The sequence below is a fragment of the Aplysia californica genome, unplaced genomic scaffold, assembly GCF_000002075.1.
Source record: "Aplysia californica isolate F4 #8 unplaced genomic scaffold, AplCal3.0 scaffold00229, whole genome shotgun sequence".
Lineage (NCBI taxonomy): Eukaryota > Metazoa > Mollusca > Gastropoda > Aplysiida > Aplysiidae > Aplysia > Aplysia californica.
Genome location: NW_004797499.1, coordinates 809,136 through 827,189, shown reverse-complemented (window position 1 = coordinate 827,189; position 18,054 = coordinate 809,136). Strand labels below are relative to the sequence as shown.

The 18,054-nt window shown below is 37.3% G+C and overlaps 1 protein-coding gene across 2 annotated transcripts in view; it reads right to left on the bottom strand.

The window, feature by feature from the left end:
* Nucleotides 1–3,310: 3,310 nt before the first annotated feature.
* Nucleotides 3,311–18,054, bottom strand: part of LOC101848114 (beclin-1) — a 15,565-nt gene continuing 821 nt past the window's right edge. Inside the window, exons 2-17 of one of the 2 annotated variants that reach the window (XM_005099920.3) lie at nucleotides 16,090–16,283; nucleotides 14,397–14,452; nucleotides 13,742–13,797; nucleotides 13,303–13,381; nucleotides 12,687–12,749; nucleotides 12,154–12,227; nucleotides 10,961–11,033; nucleotides 9,550–9,674; nucleotides 8,947–9,009; nucleotides 8,404–8,487; nucleotides 8,032–8,092; nucleotides 7,410–7,498; nucleotides 6,417–6,524; nucleotides 5,715–5,757; nucleotides 5,182–5,282; nucleotides 3,311–3,775 (exon numbers count right to left, since the gene is read on the bottom strand). In XM_005099920.3, the coding sequence (XP_005099977.1) occupies nucleotides 3,667–3,775; nucleotides 5,182–5,282; nucleotides 5,715–5,757; nucleotides 6,417–6,524; nucleotides 7,410–7,498; nucleotides 8,032–8,092; nucleotides 8,404–8,487; nucleotides 8,947–9,009; nucleotides 9,550–9,674; nucleotides 10,961–11,033; nucleotides 12,154–12,227; nucleotides 12,687–12,749; nucleotides 13,303–13,381; nucleotides 13,742–13,797; nucleotides 14,397–14,452; nucleotides 16,090–16,237 (1,332 nt within the window). In that variant the 5' untranslated portion in view covers nucleotides 16,238–16,283 and the 3' untranslated portion in view covers nucleotides 3,311–3,666. Of the gene's footprint in view, nucleotides 3,776–5,181; nucleotides 5,283–5,714; nucleotides 5,758–6,416; nucleotides 6,525–7,409; nucleotides 7,499–8,031; nucleotides 8,093–8,403; nucleotides 8,488–8,946; nucleotides 9,010–9,549; nucleotides 9,675–10,960; nucleotides 11,034–12,153; nucleotides 12,228–12,686; nucleotides 12,750–13,302; nucleotides 13,382–13,741; nucleotides 13,798–14,396; nucleotides 14,453–16,089; nucleotides 16,358–18,054 lie in introns of those variants that run through there. The other variant, XM_005099919.3, reaches the window with a different exon arrangement.

The window sequence follows — 18,054 nt, the reverse complement described above, 5'->3', positions numbered from 1 at the left end:
GGGGGGGGGGCTCTAGTCTAAATGTTTTACTGGGGAGAGAAGATGAGGCGGACACACAAGGCCTGCACGGTACTCACTTTAAAAATACTAAACATTTAAAATTATTTTTGGAATTTGAAAACACGATACTATCTATAAAATATGTACATGTAATTATAATTGATACAGATGTAATATGAAGTCTGCACCGAAATCAGGACAGGCAGATTTTCTTTAGTTTAGTCATGTTTATAGAGACTGAAACAGCAAAGAAATAAACCCAAGTTTCTTCTTTTTGATCGCATCACACTTGAAGTCAGGTATCTGCCATAAATGTATTGGGTCTTTCTGCTCAGTTCATCTGTCGGCCCGTAATAGCTTCTCTTGTACTGTCAATAAGATTGGCAACGATCCAGGTTTCTATTTTCTTTCAGTTTACCTGGTTTTCAGATTAATCCGGTTTGGTTTTGTTGGATACAACTGTATGAAATATGTTCACAGAATTAAGACATTCTAGAAATAATCGATACAGTGCCAGAAACAATCTTGGTAGAACTTGGTACCTGCATTGTAACTGTATGGTTGATTTGAGAAGAAGAAAAGCACATAAAACACAAAAAAGGTTACTTATTGCACAGGAAAAGTAAGACAGATGGGTAGAAACAACAGAGGGAAAGAAGAAAAGTAGAACCTAACAATACAGTGGAGTACATACATACATCATACACAATTAAGCATTCACATAGAGACAGAACTTAGACAAGAGGTGAAATAGCCAAAAGCCCATAGGTACATCCCAAAAACACCCCCACTTGAATTCATTTAACTTCTTTGACAAAAAAGCCAATAAACAAATGAAAAGAACATTTTGTTTTGTGAACTGGCTTACCGTACGTCACCAATTCTAACCAAAGGAGAATGCTACTATCCATAATAAGTCAAGAAATGAAAAGTCAAAAAACTATTTTGGCCTAAAGGTTGACGCAGAGACAGAACACCACAAAGTACATAGGAGCAATACAAAAAAAGCAGGCAACCAGAACAGCTTGATAAAGTTTATTTGTCAAAATCTTTTGCATAAATATTTACAAAAGAGAAAGAATTCTCTTTGTAAGCTTGCTTCACCCAAAGACATTGCAACTCACCCTCTGGTATATATGGATGGTGTTGTGACTGAACGAATTGCTTAATAAAAAAGAAATGGCTTTTCCACACACACAAAAAAAGCCTCATAATACTACCACTAGACCTACTGTGTAACAAAAAAAATAAGAACCCTGTTTTAGAAAAGCCAGAACAAAAAGAAAAGAAATGAAAGAGGCTCACCCACACTAATAATAACACTGAAGGTATACTCTGAAATGCTTGAGTTAACACAGCCAAAAAATTTAAAATATCTTTTCAGGCACCCACATTCTGAAAAATTTTGAAATCAAATACAGTAGTCTCTGCCTAAGATCCCGGTGCTCGGGAGCAAGGAAATGCGGGATCTTAGGCGAACCGCGATCTTAACCGACGATCCCAGGGAAGAATCTATGGGGACCCATGTTAAGGCTTACATTACTTACAATCTGTAAAATGGTCTCCCTCCACCCTAAAATGAACTGATGTGACCCCTTGGTGGGTTTATGACATATATATGGCGAGCAAAGAGTGGTTAACCTTGATGGCCTATCACAGGGCATAGTGCCATAAGGCGTGCCATTTTCACTTATTATCCAATCATGAGTCTCAAGATCTACGTTTATTCAGTTGCCCCTCACCTTTACCTGTCGAAAACTTATAGCTTTCAATCTCTTACCGAGTCCCCCCCTCCTCCCAAAATGCCTGTGTCGTTACACACCATTATGTCGTGAACACACCAATTAAAATTCAGTCTGTCTAGCAAATTCAGGTGTAGAGACAACTGCTGCAATCAACGTCTACTCCAATGGTCATGGAAGAGATCACGGTTCGATGTGATCCCGCCTGGAACGAACGTGTAGGCCCTATCCACCCAGCGTGGGGAAAACAAACGCGTCGGTCAGTTCACACCCCGATGTGATCCCGTCGGGGGCAAACATTGTATCGCTTCATCCTGTTTTACAACGTGTATGTGATCACATTCACGATAGTGGCTGATCTTTGACGCGACGGACAGTTTATTGATCTCAACTTTTCACTGTTGTTTGATCGGCTGTGCCCACCCGGGTTTTTATTCCGCAAATTATGATCAGAAATGCGGGATCTTAGCCGAATGTAGACCTTCAGAGTGAATCAGAGCGGGATCTTAAGGGTGACTTTTGTATAGTAAAAATTCTGTTTTGTTAAAACAGCGGGAATCTTAAGCGAACCGGGATCGTAAGAGGTGGGATCTTAGGCAGAGACTACTGTAGCACAAACAGAAAGAGATTTAGATCTAGATGGGAATAAGCAAATATGAATTTTTTTCTCTCAAGACTTTTGTATACCCAGCTCTGTGACACGCACACAAAAAAGAAAACAGCTAATTAATAAACAACAGTAATACCAATACCAAAAGTACCTGCCAAATATTCTTGCAATAACCATGGTTGGATTACTACTGCCAGAAATTGGAATGGTAAGTGAGCATCTACATGTATGCATGTACAAACATACTGACAAAAATTAGAATTTTGAAGACAGGTGAAACAAAATAGTATAGACTGTAAGGGCAAGTAAGAGAGAATGAGCACTTGGGGGGGGGGGTTACACTTGGATGCATACAGTGATGATGAGGTAAAGTTTAAAAAAAGAAAGCCAATGGATGTAGGAATATCAGGACAATACAGAAGAGAGGACAAACTATGACTATGAGCATGTTTGAATATATTTTTTCTAACACAAGCAATTACATGTTATTAGAGGGGTTGGCTTTTATGCAAATGCTTGACATAGCAATTTGAAAGACTTGGTAATCTGAGACACACATAAAATTCTCTCCCTCTCTCTCTCTCTCTCCCTCTCTCGCATGCACACACACACACACACACACACACACACACATTCACACACACACCATTACACACTATCTCTCTCTCTCTCACATACACACATACACAAGCAAGCACACACACACAGAGGAATATATTTATGCATGAAACAATAGAAAGAAGTACTCAGCATATCATTCATCTTGCTTATACAGAACCTGAAAAATCCACATTGTCGCATCAGGTTTGCTAGGAAATTGTAGAGCATTTACCAATGACCATTCAGTGCACACTATAACACGAATGCAATCATCATTATCAATGTCACCATTTCGTTAAAGCATCAGTCAAGATTCGTATCAACTGCCTGTCTTGCAAAATAGCTGATCACAAGCCAATTTTTTTTTTTCATTTACTAAGCACATTTTCATTGTACAATTAAGTCAGTTTTTCATGCAATAGACAGACAATGATGGGAAATGCTCAACCATATTCAACCAACAGTTCAGTTTCTATCCAACACCATTTATTCAGCTTTCTCTGCAGGCCACAATTTTTAAACAAGTTTGTTTCCTGAACAGAGCAATTACTTTTAAAAGTTGGGTTTTTTAATGAAAAAGTTTAGGCATTCACAGTATTTGGTAATTACAGAAATTAGTTGTATTGTATTCCTGTGTAGAATTGTAACTTAAAAATTATTTTTTTAAAGTTAATTTCAGTCGCTCTCTACTAGTTTGCTTTCAAGACTGCATGGTCATTCTCCCAGACTCCTGCGGGCAGACAGCCAAGCCAAAGCCCACTTGAGGTTGGTTAGCATGTACTTGAGAGCTTTGGTCCACTGTTCCTCCGAATTGAACTGCATTCTGCGGAACATACGCAGAAATGTGGTTAGAGAATGTTGGTGGTGAGAATGTATAGGAAGCAAAAGAATGTTTGAAATATTGAATAACTTGGTCCTCTTTATGCCTCATCATTTCCTTCAAGGTTAGAATTAAGTTTTTAAAATTTTAGTAAGAGTTTTGCAGCACTTGCAACTCAATTAGGTCATACAAATGCCTTAGATTGGAGGTGTCACTAGAGAGTAACATACAAAAAAAGAAAGAGTAGAAATAAGGACAATAAATGGTTGATCAGAAATCACACCAGAGCATCTGTCAGCCACCCACCAAACTAAAAAAAGAAGGAACTTATTGTACTACACATAGACTCTGATAAAACAATCAAAGGAATCTTATTTTCGAAACATAAATTGAAACTCTGTTCTCATCTTTTTATACAGTTAACAGTGTTGAACCATTTCCCAAGGCAATCAGGATTGTCAGATAAAAAAATTACCAATAAATGTTGTATGACAGTCAATTTAATTCAGAAAATGCTTTCTGAAAGCCATTATTCCTTATATTGGTGAGCATAATAGAAAGGTGACATTCTTGGTGCTCATATCATTTCTGTACTGTAGGGTGGAGGCGAATGGTTTTCACGATTTCAAAACACCATCGACTAACAAAACCTGCCATGTGTACACATCTCTACCAATGTGATGGACATGGTCACCTTCAAATGCTCATTCTGTCCATTTATGTCGGTGGTCAGACCAACAGATGTGCTCAGTAGTCAACAGCCCATTGAACAAAGCGTTTGCTTAGGTTTTGAGCAAAGGAAAACACAACAACCCAATAACATACACAATGTTCTGGGGGAAAAAAGCAAGCTAGACATACAGAAACAATGGAGGGAAAGTAAACAAGCAGTATCTACTAGTGCCACCCTCCAACCACCCACGAAGTGTCAGTTCCTTCTTCTTTTTCTTTTTTTTTTTGATGCAGGTGTTTAACACCATCAATACAATTTAGATCACTTATGAGGGCCAACCCGGACTGAGAGGGATTAAATATCCCTGCAGAAGGATAGAGAGGGACAGAGGTAAAAAAAAGTAAAGTTGTTCCCGTATCCGATCCGGACATTGGGGATTGCCTTGTTAGTGAAACAACTTCCTGGGCCTTCGGCATATTGAGGTAGGGTGTCCGGTTCCTTTCTATGCTGCCTTTACTTCCCCAACTCGAAGTCAGGTACCCATTTCTGCTGGGTGGGCAGGAGGGGGCGAAAAAAAGGGATAGAGGTAATCAATAAAAATTTTCCCCACACAGAAATGGAACTCAGGTCTTTCGAGTGTGAATGTGAAGCGCCTAACAACTTAACCGGAGACACAGGTTGTTCCCTTTGAAAACAAATATGAAAAAACAGTATGAGACAACTAAACTAGACTTACTTGATGGAATACTGGGTCTTCTCTCCTTCGAAGATTTTCCCTTTGCTCATTTTGTAAGGAAGGTTGAAACTTGAGTCTTCTTTCTGAACTTCATCTCGGAACTGAAAGAGCACAGCAGGTATTGGGAACAATGAATGAAATTCTGCTAGTATGAACCAGATTGAGATAACTAACAAAAGAAAGCATTTATGGCCTTCCATATTCATCAATCTTCCAACACACTATATGAAATAACTATTGTGTAATAGACCCACATATCACAAAGTTTAATATTTATAAATGAAATTCAATGTCTCAAGCAAATCTCTGTCCACAGAGATTTCTACACTCCTTACACCAACAGACTGTATGCCGTGATCAATTTCACACAATCTTTTCAATGGTACAATGTAAGCTTAAAGTTCTATGGCATTAAAGAAAATTTTCTTAAACCCATATTTTTTTATTTTTTTTTAAACCCTGCCTCCAAGCATAATATAATGATATTAAACTGAATAAATGCACGATGAAAAATTCGTATTGGGATAGCTTACCTGCTGCAAGCACTCTAAAAAGGCAACCATGGCAGAGTCAAACCTAAAAGAAAACAAGAATTAAAAGAACTTCATTTAAATATATTGTCAACTAAACTATTTGAAGCTTAGTCTACAGACACACAATACAACTGATTCAACTAATACCCTTGAAAAACAAACACACTTGTTTCTGAAGGTCACAGTCGAATTTGGTCTAACTGTGCCAAAATGAAAGCGTTTGTCTCCTATGTGAAGGAAAATCTGGCAGGCCCCGACTCAATCAAACGAATTTGACTAGCACAGTGCACTAGGTATTGGGACTGAAGGAAACGGACAAGATACGGGGGAGGAACACAACACTGGCTGGACAAACAACCTGCAAGTGGAAAACCCTGACCTTTTTTTTTAAGGGATTAAAGGAAAAGCAGAAATATGAAACAGAACAAAAAAGTTATTAAATTGTACAAGTTTAGTGCCCCTATCAACATTATTAGGTAATTTAAGAGGCGGGCCTCTGAGTTTAACGTCCATCTCCGAAAGGACCAAGCCAAATGGGAAATTTGTGTAAAGTGCCTTTGCCTAGGACACAACGTCCAACCGAGCTGAGGCTCGACTCCCAGAACCCGGAGTCTCACGATTACAAGTCCGTCGCTACCAACGCCACCGAAGCAGAACAATATAGCATAAAGACTAGATTTGAACTAAAACAAAAAGACTTACTTTGTATCCCAAAGGAAACGGATGCCTCCTGAGCCGTACAAGGGAAGTTCTTTCTTTTCATCCAAGACTTCTATGTAAGAGTGGTTGCCATAGGGGACGGGTCTGTACCTGTTCACACAGTGAAACAACAAAACATCATGCTACTCATGTTATCATTTACCAGTTATGAATTATTATAAAAGAGAGTGACAGTCAACATCTTGACTCAGGGGGGAAAAAAACAGCAATAAAATCCATGTTACTGCTAACGCATGCTTGTAAAGTAATGTAAAACACTTTTGATTATTTTATAACAAACTGTTCCATACACACAACAAAGTACTTCTTCATTAAAATGAATAAATCCTATTTTGAGGAAAAACTTGAATTTGTTAACGCCTTTTACACAGAATATGACAAAGTTCAGTAAGCTGACTAGTACCCTATACATCACAGAAATCCATAGAGTTGAAAAATTTTAACCTTGCAAAAGGTTCTTTAATAAGATTGTAACTGCAATTTTGATCTGACATTTTACTTAGAGAAACTGAAAACATTTATCATCATGACTAAAAAGTACACCCACATTACAAATATTAAATAGAAAATGTTCATGTCCAGTCATTCCACTGAACTATTCTGAACAAATATGAAAAAGCACATTCATGAAAGATAACTGATCAGCTACAATAAGAAAACGCAAGTTCTCTGTGTTGCTTTGATGTTGCACTAACAATTCATTCCCATTATCTTTGAAAAATCTCGCTTAAGAGAGGTAAATTTTTAGCTAGGGGGCAACATCCAATTAATAATTACTATCAAAATGAACATAATTGAAGAAAAATAAATAAACACAAATAAAAGGGGGTGACTTTACAAAGCAACACCCCCCACCCTTTTCCACTTGTCTATCTATTCCCAATCATTACACACTATATATTATCTTTCCACATGGACTCAACATTAGTGAGGTTTAAGTCTCGGTTCTTTCAACTTGTCAACAAATTTGCTCACTTTGTAAAGTTGAGACCAATTTTGTTGGCCAGCGAAACCAGAAGGAGAACCACTTGACCCCATGCTGCATTGATTTCTGACCACTCCACCTGAGGAAAACAAACATAACAGGCATTATATAACACTAGCAACCATATCACAAGTCATAAATATCCTCAAATAAACCAGAATCAAGCCATCGGTTTCATGTTCCATTTTAAAAAAAATAAAAGAAGCGTCTACTGTTCAGCATCGGTTTAGCAATGCAAGGATAAAAGTAAACAGGAATCCCCAAAACATACCTGAATCAGGTTCAAGTAAATCATGTTTGTTAACAATCATAAAAAGAAAAAAAAAAAAGAAATCCAATATATAGCCGTAGACTCTTCATTTATCTTACCCATGGAAAACAGTGGTACAGGCGGGTCCATTGCTAGTTAGCTAGTTCCAGAAGTTGCAAATTGCAGATTGCAAGTTATTCTGAACATAATGTATTTGATAAAATTTATATGCACACACCGCATAGCTTCATTTTACATCAAAATTAAAATCAGGCTTCATTTTGCCTGATCAGGCCTGTTGTCACAGCATGCAACAAGAAGGGAGAAAAGGCAGCAGCATGCAACATGACACTGCAACTTACATTTGTGCCAGGAAGTCTTCCTAATCGGAAGTCATTTATAGTGCCAAACTCTCCATCATGCCTGCCGAAAAGAAAATAGACAAATATGCCACTTTTACTTCAGCACACAACACTAGCTCATTTGTATAGTCTATATAAAAAAAAGAAACAAAATACAGTAACATCGTGTAAATGTCAAGTATTGACAAAACTGAATGTTTCCAAATCATGTACAATTTAGCTGACAAATCATGTATCAAACTCATGGCTGATGCACACATAAAATAAACCCAACCAAATTCGAAATAATGAACGGAGCAAAAATCCAACTTCAACTTTGTACTTCACAATACAGAACTCAAAGCAAGTCACCGGTTACTTAGAGGCACTAACCAGATGTGGAATGTTGCGTTGAACACATTTGTCTTCTTGAGTCTGTCCAACTGAGCTTGAGCATACTTCAGCTGGTTGTCCACACTGAAAAAAAAAAGAGAACAAGCAAGATTCAATTATCTTACTCATTAAATATAAAGCCTCCTCCCCTTTCTTTAATCCTATCCTTACGTCGTGTTCTACTATCGTATCCATACCACATGGGGAACTCTGAGCCACCACTCTCCAAAGAGGAAATTTACTCGTTAATCCGATCCGTGCGCTTTGCATAGCAGTCTGTCAAAATGATTTTTTGAGAAATACTGAATTTCAAAGAGATCTTCGTACTAGAAGTATTCTAAAATGTGAAGGACCAGGTCATACTATACTGACAGAGCCCAAGTTGACAAGAGCTGACATCTAGAAACAAAACAAACAGGGGAAAATGAAGAGTAGTGGTGGAAGCAAAACTTGCGTACAAAGACAATAAATCTCAAAATGCAAAAAATGTTACATCGAGCAACAGATAAATAATTAATTAAAACAACAATAAGGATAAATCACCTTCGCTGCTCATCCTCTAGGTCAAGAGCAAGTCTGCTCTGGTCATTGAATTCCTTCCAGTACCTGAAATAAAAATAACAGTTGAAAAGTACTCTGCTTGGCAAATATACCGTTATGAGATTAATTCAAAGACTCATGTCTAATTTATAACTTCTAAAATGGTTTTTGGTCACTAACTTGGTACATTGCCGACTAAAAGCTACTTTAATTTCCAACCACATGCACCCCCACATCCTATCCCCTCCCTAAAAAAAAATGGGACAAAATGAAAAGAGTAAGATCTAAACGATGAAATAACTAAATACACACATGACAAAAACAAGCTGACGAAACAAAACAAAAACAGCAACCAAAACCCATTTCTTTATGCCAGAATAGGTTTCATCGGTCATAGCAGAAGCCATAAGTCATCTTAATCCCTATTTCTTCTTTCTCATTAAGAAAAACGTCTTCTCTACAGATGTGTCGGTCACCGTCAGATAATGATGGACAAAGTATTGTTAAAGTAAGTAGAGAACTACAGGCAAAGGAAACATGACTGTCGCATAGCAAAAGTTCCTCAAAGCTGAGTCTAATGATGAACCCCCACTCCACAAGACTCACTTTTCTTCTTCTAAATCCAACTGCTTGGCCTTTTCCTTCTCCTTCTCCATAGCCTCTGCGACCTTTGCCCTCTCCTTCTCTGCTTCCAGTAGCTGCTGTTGTAAGATTTTTTCCTCCTCACGCAGCTACAACGACGAGACCAAAATATCAGATGGAAAATGTTTACTTATTTAACAAAAATATCTTTCTTTTTTAACTTAGTTCAACAATTGAACTAAAAAATGACGGCAAAAACACTGCAAAGAGTTGCCTTTTGTTTCAACATCACAGCCTGTTGGACCCTTTAAATATCAAAAGCCATCAGTAACTGTAAGAGAAATGGGGCGTTACACGGTCTACAACCCCGAAGACTCAACCAAGGAGAGGAATGACTGCCCTCAAAAGGCTTAAGGCTGACATCCTGAAAACAAAATAATTGGTTGTTTTTTAAATTTCTTTCTTTCTTTTAATTCATTTAATTTCTTTTTTTTTTTGGGGGGGGGGGGTAAACCTCAGGGTGGAAACATTGTTTTCTCAACTGTATAATTTTTTTCCAGACATCTTCCAAGAACCAGAGTGAGTAAGCTTTCCCGATTTCATAGACTCTAGTTATGGGTCTTGTAACCACAAACAAATGACCTTATGACAACATTTTGGGCAGGACAGTTAAAGAGCGGCCACAAAATTCTGTTTTTTAACAGTACAGTCCCTCAGTCTCCTGTGCTCTACACATGTGGTTCATGACTTAAGGTGTGTCCAGATAGAGCATTTATTCACCACCAGGAGGACTACACCAATCAAGAGCTTAGATGAATGGATAAGGTGCACACAGGAGAGGTTTCCGATGTTTACAACGCTAAGGCAGCAAATACAGTTGAACCTGCTCCAACAGTCACCCACCCAAGACAAGCTCCTGTACAAATGACCATTTCTTTGCATTTTAAAAAATACTTAAATGGCTGTCCAAGACATCATGCTGTCTAAGACGACGACTTTTCTCCTCGAAAATGGGTGACCATCTTAGACTATTCCAATTATAGCAGTTTAGGGGAATGGGTACCTGGCCATAGACAGCGAATAGGTACCCAGCCATAGACAACGAATGGGTATCCCCGACCACAGACAGCAAATGAGTACCCGGCCATAGTGAATGACTACCAGGCCATGGACAGCAAATGAGTACCAGGCCATAGACAGTAAAAGATCTTGTCAGTATGTTAGCGTTTTAGCACCTGGAAAATGACAGCTTGTACTGAAAGCTTCCCAGAAGATAGAGTCTTTGAGAAGGTTATCATGGGTTTCAGAAGGCTATCGGGTCCGCTGAGGTAATAAAGTAGATTGTAAAGTGCATAGAGCAAGCTGTTGAGCGGGAATTTGCGCAAAGCAAATGCTACCTATTATTAGAATGATAATGATACTATGATATTTTTACCTGAAGGAGCTCTTCATCCAGTTCTTCCTCATTGATAACGTCCTCCGAGACACCCAGCTTGTCCAAAAACTCCCTGAACAAAGAAAACAAGTTTAATAGAGAGATTTTAGTTTTAGTATGCATTTTATGGCACTTGCAACACAATTAGGTCTTATAAGTGCCAGAGATTAGAAGTGTTACAAGCAAGAAACGAACACAAAAAAGAGGAAAGATAAAAACGACAGATGTTTGAAAGGAAAGGAGAAAGCCAGAGCACCCTTCAACTGCCAACTAATACAGAGGAATAACACTCTTTTGTGTTAGTTCAAAGAAGCATTAGAGGCCGTCCCAATCATTAAAAAGATAAACACAGATTATTGTTTGAAGGTAGCATTACACAAGGTCAACATACTAAAGGTCACATACAAGAGTGATGAAAACAGAATGACAGACTGGTATAACAAGACAAAACAGGATTCACCAAATGAACGCAGACAGAAAAATAAATCAACTCAAACTTTGTTCACTAACTTTGTTTGGTATGGAAACAATATTTGACCATGAATACAGCGGACCAATTTATGAGAGTGGTTACTGTTCCAAAGACTTTCCCAAATCAAAGATTGTTTCAGTCACCTTAACAAAAATAAGAAACAGAAAAAAAACCTATCTTAGTGTGCATCAGTCTGAGTGTGCGCAAGTGTCAGTGTTGGTGTAAATACACTCCCTCTCAACAGAGTATTGCGGTGACAATGATAAAGGCTGTGTAATGCCTGAGGTGCTGACAGGTGAAAGGTAACAGGAACAATAGAGCACAGGTCAGAAAATCAGGAAAGAAATGGCTCAAAAACAAAATTTAGAGGTTTTTTTCAATCTCCACAAGTTGAAATGGTAAACATATTCTCTTGCCTGACACTATTCCACACAGACTGAAACAAGGTATTAATAGTAAAAAAGGAAAATAATTTGCACACAGCTAGCTTAAATAAACCATAAAGACAAAACCAGCAGGATGGAAATTATACTTCAACATCTACAAGCCCATCTCCTAACACCCACAAGAACATTTGGATAAGTGGTAAAAACTACAGGTATGTAACTAAACGGGCGCATGCCAGTGGAAGAAATTACGTCCAAGAGGGCAGAAAATTGGACATGGAGTGAGTTAAAAGTGCCCTTCTACAACCTTTACGAACAAGACAAAAAACAAATACCTGTATTCCTTGTTCTCATCCTCAACAATATTCAACTGGTAGTCAAGATTGTCCAGTAGATGGTCAGTACACTCCTACACAGTGGACACAACAAACAATGTCAAGAATGTACCAATTCAGTAAAAAGGTAAAACAAAAGCAAAGGGAAATTGAGAGCATGTATTTTGAAATAAGTCAGTACTGACAAGGGAAAATATGTGATAACTTGATAGCTTGATCAGAAGATTTAAACAACCTTTAGCTCATATCTCATTCATGGCATCAATTAGGAACTTTGGGAATGGTCATTGTGACACCTTGGTCAGTTATTGGTTCTTTAGATTCAATTTGAAAAATTACTCAAAGTCTGCTTTCCAAATACAGGTAAGGATGAACCCGTAGTAGAGAGAATCTTTCATTACCTTACCGGCAATAGCTCTGTAGACCACATCACATTGTGGCCAAAGCTGTAAACAGCAAATGTGAAACAAGCAAAAAAAAGTCCTTTAATTCAAAATCAGGATTAAAAAGCAGCTGTTGGCAACGGTACTCACTTGACACAGGGGATGGTCTATCTCTGAGTAGCCAGACATGAGGTCAAAAAGCTGCCCAGTCACCTAAAAACAAAAAAAGAAAAAACAATTAATTTTTAAAAAAACATGAACCACTCGCGGCTCTTACATTTTTTTTTATCAATACCAAATATCTGTGAGAAACCAAATTTTTTAAAAATTGTTATCATGAACTTTTGATTTTCTCTCACCCTGCCCAAGCTTTTCTTTCTAAAATTTTCTTTTTGGCTTCTTTTACAGAAAAAAAAAAAATTCAAATTGTAAGAGCCGTCATGTGGAAGTCTACCCTCAAAGAATTACATTTTTCCTTTAGGACCAATTGTGTAATCAACACATTTACATATCCTTTTTGTATTGTGGCTATAGATAGTCGATACAGGCTTACATCTTCATGCCAAGGGGAGAAACAAACAGTCAGTATAGGGTTATGTACAGCTTGAATGTAAAACATATTCATGCAGCACTGACATGGCGGTTAATGTCATATAACATTTGATTAGTTAAGAGTGATACTCACAGCTGAACTTCACAAAACTCATTGAAATTTGATGGCTTAAAGAAAAATATCTGGATTCCATAAATCCATGCAGGTACTTACACGTGCTCGTATACTTAAGGCATCCATGCTGCCAGTACCAAGGTCACCGACCAGTGTGAAGTCACTAGATTCTTCAAACCTGATGTAAGACAGTTTATCACCATCATTGATACAATTAAAGAAGTTGTATTATTATTATTACACACATTGTTCTTATTACAACAATATTTTAAAATCAACACTTTCATTAACAAATCAAATTTCAAAGGAAAAATGAAAAACAATCTTAAATCTTTGACATCACCCGTGTATGTGCATGTCTGTGTGTGTGTCTGTGTATGTGAGTTGATTGTGTAAATAGAACATGATATATAATTTAATGGTAAAACAAACACCACAAAAGAAATACCACTGCAATTAGTGAAAAATCAAAATGATTTGACTACATTATCAACATGATCTCAATATAAAAATTAATTCATGTTTACAATTCACTTACCCGCCACTTGGCATGATAGTACGGCTAAACTCTTCATCCTCTTCGAAATTGATTTCCTAGGAAAAAGAAATAAAATGATTAATAATCTATCAACACATATCATCTAACAATGAATGGTCACATATCCTTACCCTACACAGATAACTGTTGTGCTTTTTTAAAGTCTTGCATTTAATCACCTAAAGGAGGAGATTTAAACATCAAACTGAAAACCTATATTCTGACGCTCTCAAATAATCACTACTGGACAAATTTTATTGTTCTAAAAATGAAGATAATTTGACAAAATTCTTTTTAACATGTACCCAGAACTTTATGCATAATTATAATATAGTATTGTTATTATTGCTGAAAGAACTATGGGATGCTTCATACATAGATTGCAGCTTGATTGCTCGCATGGTTCACAATTATAAAGTCAATGTAACTGAATCTGCAAGAAATCAGGGAAGCTGATACAACTGGTTTCATGAGTAAACAGAGAAAAAAAAATTATAATTTTGAAAATACTCAAATTCTGTAAGACTTATCATGTCTATTCAAAGCCAGCATGATTAAAAAAACAAACAAATGTATTAAGCAGGAGAGCTCAGTAAACAAACAGTGAAATCTTAATCTGAGGTGTGATCAAATTTTTTTTGCAGTCAACACGCACTTCTTTTCGAATGACTTGGATGCTCTCTTCCATGTCGGACACAGCACTAAGAGGCTCTGAAATAACAAAGTAAAAAGTAGTGAAATTGATTGAGTTGTCAAATGTTTCCTGTCTTAGCTTCAAAATATTTTCTTTTTAGATCAGAAGTAATTTATGAATTAGACAGAAAACATGATTCAGCTTTTACCTCTCTCTTTCATACTTTGTGCCAGGTAGGCCTTCCTTTGCTTTCATTATTATTATAAAATTATAAGGTCTTTCAGGTTGGCAGATATGAGGTTAGCTCTTTGAGCCCTTGCTACCGGAGCACCAGTGACGCTTAAAACTACCCGTATGCCTAGCCACCAGTACAGTGGTGAGCGAGACCCCATCCCCTACCCACCCGTCTGAGACAAAAAGGGTACTAAAAACAGCATTTACTACACAAAAGACGTTAAGGATTATTTGAAAATCTTTCTGAATTAGATGACAAGGACTACCCTGAGTGGGAAATGGAATGTGATTCTGACTATCATACAAATGTTGGTAATGTATTGCTCAGGAGCTCAGGCAGAGGGGCATGGAAGTTCCCCCCACTCAGTTCTGATCTCTACTAAGAATTCAGTCAGTTGAAAAGTCATCATGAAAGTTTAGCCGTGGATTAATACCAGTACTTGTGAATAGAAACCAGTAAGACTAAGACATGGTGAAACTGAAATAGATCGACATTAGCAACTATAAGTAACTCTACATCTGATATTTAATTTATATATATTTATTATAATGGAAAAAATGAAGAAATTGAAAGTTTGGTAAAATAATGCATTAATGAATCCAGTACAAAAAGGGTTAAGAAATTAAATCTTTTGGCACCAGTCAAAGGTGTGTCATGCCACCTCTCTAGAGACTTACTTTTTAAATAAAATAATTATAGGCTCTAAGAAGTATGGCTAGACTGGCAGGCTAGCCATACTCACTGCTTGGCTATTAAGTACGGCTAGACGGCTAGGCTAGCCGTACTTAAGGACGGCTAGACTGTCAGGCTAGCCGTACAAGTTACTAATGATGGCTGAATTATAAATGAAATTTTTAGTTTTGGCAATGCCTCAGGTTGTATTTCAGACAAAACTAAAACCTGCCTTACTGACTTGCATATATATTCTAAACCTGAATAATTACTAGATCTAGATCTAGATCTAATAAGACCTGTGTACCAACAGGTTTGAGAGAATAGGGCCAAACCTAGAGATCTAAGTACGACTAGACTCTCAGGCTAGCCGTACTTAAAAGCCACTTCGATTTATTATTCTGATCCAGACTACAAAAAAGCAAATTAAAGATTCAATAAAAATCAAGGGAAAGGGCGATTTTTTAAAGTCAAAGCATGGTTATTATAATGAAGTCATTCATGTAGGCTATTAGACCTACTATTGTATCAGTTATGGGCCCATGATGGGGCGGTTCCAAGTCCAAGAGACTTCAAATTCAAGTAAGTAGAATCTAATATCTAGATCTATCTAGTAAGAGTAAGACTATTTTTTAAATCAAGATTCTAGATCTATATAGATCTAGATCTATATCTCCTTTACATTAAAACAGGTCAAAAGGTGTATCAACGACATAAATTTATTAGTGTGTAAAACTTGATTCGAGCAAGATTCTAGATTCTGGCGTCAACTTCAAGTTCACATCAACAAGCTCTTTCTCGACTTGCCTGTGAGTTCCTTGAACAAGTCTCTCGACAATTCGCTGAAGCTGGAGTCAAGTTTCAGGGGCAAATTGCAACGCTGACACATAAAATGAACGAATGTGGTCCCTGCTTTCCCAGCTTCAATGCGGGATGAAGACATTTTGGTATCCATGAGTCTCTGTTCTCAGTTTCAACACACGAAATGTCAGAAACACTGGCTGTTGAAAACAATAACATTCGATTTCAAGTTTCTTGTCTCGTAAACAACGACAACCCCCGATGGCGGAAGTAATAGTTATATCCCCTGACGGGTTAGTTTACAAAACTTTAAACATCACGAGAGAGTCAGACGAAACAAAACAAAACGATAACCGCACTACCAGAGTGATAATTTTTGTTTTAAAATTTTCAGGCATTTTACGGCCAATTGGTAGTAAATTTTGCCAAAATTAAAAAAGAAATCAATGTCAACAAGGGTAGAGGGCGACCGAGAAAGACCTAGATAGATGGAGTCACGGAAACACTAATTAAGAACTCACGGCATCCCCATGACCTCTGCTCTCCGGCTGGTGGCAGAGAGACGTCTCTTTCTTCCGGAGACACCCAAAGGGTATAAGCGGCGGATAAAAGTAAAAGTTAAGTTAGGACAGAAAGAGTGAGGAGCCCAGAGGAGGGGACAAAGGACTTGATCCGAGGGGGTGGGGGGGGGGGGGCAGATAGTCATGGAGACGAAAGAACATTGTTAGAGAGCAAGAAATAATGTAAAAGGAGAACTTTTTTTAGAGAAAAAAATGTTCCTTCGCTATCCGGATTCGAACCCGCGACCTATTGAATGAGAGGTGAACGCCTTAACATCTAGGCCACGAGGCCTCCTATTAGATCTAGAGTCAGTGGTAATTGCAACAATGATAATATCGTAAAGTAAGAGTACTAAAACAACATTAAAATAACAACAAGAAAAGAAAAACAGGAGTACGCTTTGCAGTAAAAAAAAAAAATCTACTATTTAGACCTAGTCAAGAAAACAGTTGCTTAACGCCTTAGCTTTGAACATCATAATAAAAGAAATAATATTATTTTAGGCTACGCATTCTATTGTGTTTATGATAGATCTCTCTAATTTGTCAAAAATAGGTGAGACGAAATTTGAGCAAGAAAGAACGTCAACAGTAAGACCTAATAATCGAATTACGAGCAAAGTATAATTATTTCAAGTGGAACTTTTCCAAGATGACGTGTTCCCATGTGGGATGAAGGTGGCTAATTTAAATTATGCCACTCTTCTTCAGGTACCGTTGTACCATCTCGTGCACTTACATGTTAATGTTGTTTTTATTTTTAAAATTTGTATATTTGAGCCTTTTATACCCTTATATGTTTTTCTTTTTCACCCCAAATGCGTACTACTTTTTTGTCGACAATAAACCAAATATACTACCATCATTATAGAAGAAATAATTAGACATAGTTGTTTTATGTTAATTGTGTAATTGTTTTTTAGAGCCACTTAAATCTCCTCATTCTGGGTTATCGACTTTTTAGTAGTTAAGTAGGAGCTATCAAAACTCTAGACAGTCTGAAAGAACGTGACGACATCTCCACACTGAAAAAAAAAAAAAACCTTCTTATATATACAAAGGCGTTCGATAAAGTTAGACATGATGAGCCATTTAAAATACTGGAAAAGCTAGATATAAATGGAAAAGATCTATGAATTACCGAGAATTTGTACTGGGACCAAAACACTGCTGTACGAATTAATGGAGAATACAGTGAATATAAGCAGAATAGAAGATGAGTGAGGCAAGATGTGTTATGTCACCAGACCTTTTTATCATGTAAGTGAAACAATCCTTAGAAACACAAAAGAATGTCCAGTTCTCAAAGTAAATGGAGAAAATATTAATAATCTCAGATATGCGGATGACACATACACAAACACACACATGCAGGCTCACATACACACGCACACACACACACACACACACA